This window comes from Tachysurus vachellii, chromosome 4, assembly GCF_030014155.1.
Source record: "Tachysurus vachellii isolate PV-2020 chromosome 4, HZAU_Pvac_v1, whole genome shotgun sequence".
Classification (NCBI taxonomy): domain Eukaryota; kingdom Metazoa; phylum Chordata; class Actinopteri; order Siluriformes; family Bagridae; genus Tachysurus; species Tachysurus vachellii.
The window spans coordinates 31,910,640-31,915,639 of NC_083463.1; the positions used below are offsets into that span (position 1 = coordinate 31,910,640).

At 42.3% G+C, this 5,000-nt stretch overlaps 1 protein-coding gene across 1 annotated transcript in view; it reads left to right on the forward strand.

Moving 5' to 3' along the window:
- Positions 1 to 5,000, forward strand: part of LOC132845014 (alpha-1,6-mannosylglycoprotein 6-beta-N-acetylglucosaminyltransferase B-like) — an 83,831-nt gene that overhangs the window by 49,638 nt on the left and 29,193 nt on the right. Inside the window, exon 8 of the mRNA XM_060868986.1 lies at positions 2,807 to 2,976. Within this exon, the coding sequence (XP_060724969.1) occupies positions 2,807 to 2,976 (170 nt within the window). The remainder of the gene's footprint in view (positions 1 to 2,806; positions 2,977 to 5,000) is intronic.

Below are 5,000 nucleotides of genomic sequence, written 5' to 3' on the forward strand. Positions count from 1 at the left end.
CAATGAAAAGGTCTTCAAAACTCAAACCTTGCTTCTTAACCGTTGACTGTAAATAAAATCGATTTAATTTATGGGTTTGTTCTTTCCGGATGCAGAGAAATATCCGCAGTCCCTGGTGCTGTGGAAAGAAATGTGTTTTGATGTTTTGTGTAGAGAAGGTCAGCAGTTCTCTGCTCCTGTGCTTTAGAAAGCCGTGCGTGGGAGAAACCAAAGCGGAGCCGAGTCATTTTCTCGGCCCACACGCCTGTAGCAATGAGGTTCCCCGGGCTCTGTGGCGGCAGCGGCGGCAAGGCGTCTGAACGACGAGGCAGAAAAGGAAACGTGGTGTCTGAGGACGCCAGGGGGGCGCTGGGTAACGTGCAGCACTGCTTTTTATAGCCTTCAGAAGCTAGCAGATAAACTCCAGATGAATATTCAAACACCTGACGCTTCTACTTTAATACTGAGTTACTGACTCCTCTGAATATACCTACAGAAGTCAAATTAACACACACACACACACACACACTATCATGTAGAGCACTCTGTCCTTTGGACTTCTCACTCACTCACTCACTCACTCACTATTTTCTACCGCTTATCCGGAGCCTGTGCCTATCTAAGGCGTCATCGGGCATCAAGGCAGGATACACCCTGGACGGAGTGCCAACCCATCACAGGGCGCACACACACATTCTCATTCACTCACGCAATCACACACTACGGACAATTTTCCAGAGATGCCAATCAACCTACCATGCATGTCTTTGGACCGGGGGAGGAAACCGAAGTACCTGGAGGAAACCCCCGAGGCACGGGGAGAACATGCAAACTCCACACACACAAGGTGGAGGCGGGAATCAAACCCCCAACCCTGGAGGTGTGAGGAGAACGTGCTAACCACTAAGCCACCGTGACCCCTCCATTGGACTTCTGTGATGACAAAAACATCTACACAAGCTAATGAAGCTACTATACAGTAACACTTGATAAATGCTAATTTGGTGGCTATAAGATTGTTTGTTAGCAACATTAGCATCTTGGCTCTCTAGCCAATCAAAATAAGCAAACATCTCACACACAGCTGATCAGCTGGCAGAAAGAGGTATAATTGTGCAATCAGTCATTGTTTCTAACAGGCTGAAATGAAATTGATGCAGAAATTTGTGCACCCCTAAAAGAAGGTGTGAGTTGTGTTTGGTGGAAATGGGGTTTTGTGTTGTTTACTGGCCTGCAACTCTGACAGATGGTTTTTAAATTGTTGACCATCTGTCACAGGCTGGATGTAGCAATTACAATGAATTTTATCTTTTATTATGAAGAACGTCGGATGGTTTACTGTATATTTTAATTAACAAGCCTTCATAAAAAACAGCAGGGAGCGAGTCAGGATGGACACCTGAGTTTCTACTCAGAGAGCAAACAGGATAAGAAAATATTTGGAGAAAACTTCTATCTTCATTCTCTCCCTCTCTCTGACTTTATTTTCTACATGGAGTGACTCAGCAATAAGTGATTCACTGAGTCAGAGATTCGGTAACTGCATGACTCAGTGAATCAGAGATTCAACGACTCTCTGATCAGTGACTCAGTGACTCAATGTCAAAGTGACTCAGTGTAAAAGTGAATCCGTAATTCAGGACCACAGTATCTGCAAGATTCGCCTATTGTTCTGAGCCACTGAGTTTTTGCTAACTGCCTGGAACCCGTAAACAAACCTTATACTGTAGCTTCTGCACGTAAACCATCAACATATGGTTTCTCTATCTAATGGAGTTCCAAGTAGAACCTTTTTTAGGCACATAAGAACCCTTAATTAGCTATGAAAGCCTCAAGAACCCACAACTGTAATATTACTGAGTGTCAATTGATCTAAAAGATTGTTTTCTGTGTTATTAAGCATTCTAAGTAGAAGCACATTTGGAAGCTTCAAACCTTTTGCTAAGCAAAGAACCTTAAATCACCATCAGTGGGAACCATGAGATCTGTATAGAACCAAAAATCTGATTGTTTCCCTTTCAGAAAGTCTACGTCTAACTCTAAAAAGATGTTCTATGTAAAGCTGTATAACAGAGTAACCATGATGCTTGTCTTAGTTTCCTTGTTCTGGAGCTTTAAAATTATATTTGTACGTAACAAATGTTTTCTTTTGGAAATCATGCTCGCAAAGAAAAAAAAAAAAAAAGAAATTTAACACACAAAAGCCTTAGAACACAAAGGAAACAGTGATGTAGGCTAAAGCAAGAGAAGAAATTAAAATAAGCCCACAAAGAGCTTAATGAGCTGCTTCCCTGTGGAGCTCAGTGATTTTAATCACTTCTCTAAAATAGACTTTCACCTCACCGTGACAGCAACATTCGCTTATTTCCCACATCGCTACAGCTAACGCCAGCACAATGCACACGCTAAACGTCTTTAGCATAAAGTCTGACTCATCTTCACTGTAAAAATAGGACAAAAACACTGGGTTTTTTTTTGTCCTCCACATTAATATTCAAAGATTCATCCGACTGCAATTTATTCGAAAATGTCAACTCATCCAGTTAAAAGTGGAATTCTCTCTTCTGATTGGTCAGCAGTTGTTAATGCTCTAGTCTTAATACGTTATTGTTTCTATAGCAACAGCTCAAGCGCATGAACTCATACACTGGGCGCTCCGCAATGAATAAACAAAATAAAGCTCTTTAATTATTGTTAAATTTAGAACCCTGCATAAAACGTATCTAACATCCGTATACTCCTCGAAATCATGACCCATGAAGATCATGAAGAGTTCTGCAGCTGTTCACTTTTGTAGAACCTGCTTCTGTTCTGTTGTGTTCTGCAGATTCTGGTGCATGTAGGTTTCCTGACAGAGGAATCTGGAGACGTTTTCAGTCCCAAGGTTCTGAAAGGCGGACCTTTAGGGGAGATGGTGCAGTGGGCTGACATCCTCACGGCTCTCTACGTCCTCGGACACAACCTGAAGATCTCCGTCTCGGTCAAAGAGCTCCAGGGGTGAGTCCAGGTTCTCCTCACCTCAAAGATCAGCTGGTCAACGTGTGGCCACTTTACGCTTGGTTTCAATGTGAGTGTAGATGATGTAGAGATGAGGAACTGCATCCTCACAAAGCTGCACAGTTACTGGTGTGTTATTGGTGTCTTTTTATTAGTTTTGTATTAGTTTAGTATTATTTGTGTCCTAGTATTTATTGTGTGTTAGTGGTGTTTTAATATTAGTTGTTTATTAGTGGTGTATTAGTTGTGTATCCATTCTGCATTAGTGGTGTATTACTAGTGTATTAGCTGTGTATTACTGGTGTATATGTTGTGTATTAGTCGTGCATTAGTTGTGTATTAGTACTTGTTGTGTATTAGTTGTGTATTGCTGGTGTATAAGTTGTGTATTAGTCGTGTATTAGTTGTGTATTAGTACTTGTTGTGTATTAGTTGTGTATTGCTGGTGTATAAGTTGTGTATTAGTTGTGCATTAGTTGTGTATTAGTATTTGTTGTGTATTAGTTGTGTATTACTGGTGTATAAGTTGTGTATTAGTTGTGCATTAGTTGTGTATTAGTATTTGTTGTGTATTAATTGTGTATTGCTGATGTATAAGTTGTGTATTAGTTGTGCATTAGTTGTGTATTAGTATTTGTTGTGCATTAGTTGTGTATTACTGGTGTATACGTTGTGTATTAGTTGTGCATTAGTTGTGTATTAGTTGTGTATTACTGGTGTATACGTTGTGTATTAGTTGTGCATTAGTTGTGTATTAGTTGTGTAAACATACTGAGCTGCTGTATTCCATCCTGTAATTTGTCCTGATCAAGTGTTGCTAGTTTTGGTCTGAACCCCATGCTGAAGCAGATGAACAGCAGCACTTTCTCAGAAGTGTATGCGCTAATGCTAATGTTAGGATCATATGCTAATGAGCTTTGATGTATGAGGTCTGTTTTTCAGAAGGTTTTTTTTCCCCACAATCCTAAGAAAACCTAAAACCCTTCCGGGATCTTCTTCTCTCCTGGAATTGTACTGGATTCTTCCTGGGTTTGTCGTCTTGTCGTAACTCCGAGTCAGTTTGTCTTACGGCGGTTAGCATTAGCTAGAATCCCTCGCTCATCTATTAGACCCGATGTGCCCTATATTAGTGGACTCGGTGTGTTAGCCCAGTTTAGCACTAGCGTCAGTCAGAGTGGGCGCCGGCTACAGTAGCGGAGATGAATCATTGGGGTGGGTGGCCACCGGCGCACGATTGCTAGCATAACTCATAGCTAAGAGGCTTTAGAGCTCGCCGGCTTTGCTTTATGGGGGCTGATATGGAAGCGTACAGGACGTTGATGGCATTAGTTATTCATGGAGCGCTGTAGTGGCTGACAGGCTCATTCACCGGAGACCGATAGCAGCCATGTGCAAACCCCCTCAGCCGGAGTTATGGGGAGTCACGCTAATATATCAGCTCCTAGCCAGGGAATTATGTCAAACTTCCCACATGTGGGCCGAATAGAAGCCTGAGCCTTTCGGTGCTTGAGCTTTATTTATTTATTTATTTATTTATTTTATTTCTTATTCATTTACCTATTTATTTCTGAAGTCATATTTTAGAAAACGGAGACATCTTGTATTTTTTACATTATACATGTACAGGTTAAGGGGGCACAGTGGCTTAGTGGTTAGCACGTTCGCCTCACACCTCCAGGGTCGGGGTTCGATTCCCGCCTCCACCTTGTGTGTGTGGAGTTTGCATGTTCTCCCTGTGCCTCGGGGGTTTCCTCCGGGTACTCCGGTTTCCTCCCCCGGTCCAAAGACATGCATGGTAGGTTGATTGGCATCTCTGGAAAATTGTCCGTAGTGTGTGATTGCGTGAGTGAATGAGAGTGTGTGTGTGTGCCCTGCGATGGGTTGGCACTTCGTCCAGGGTGTATCCTGCCTTGATGCCCAATGACGCCTGAGATAGGCACAGGCTCCCCGTGACCCGAGGTAGTTCGGATAAGCGGTAGAAGATGAATGAATGAATGAATGTACAGGTTACGTTGTACGTATAA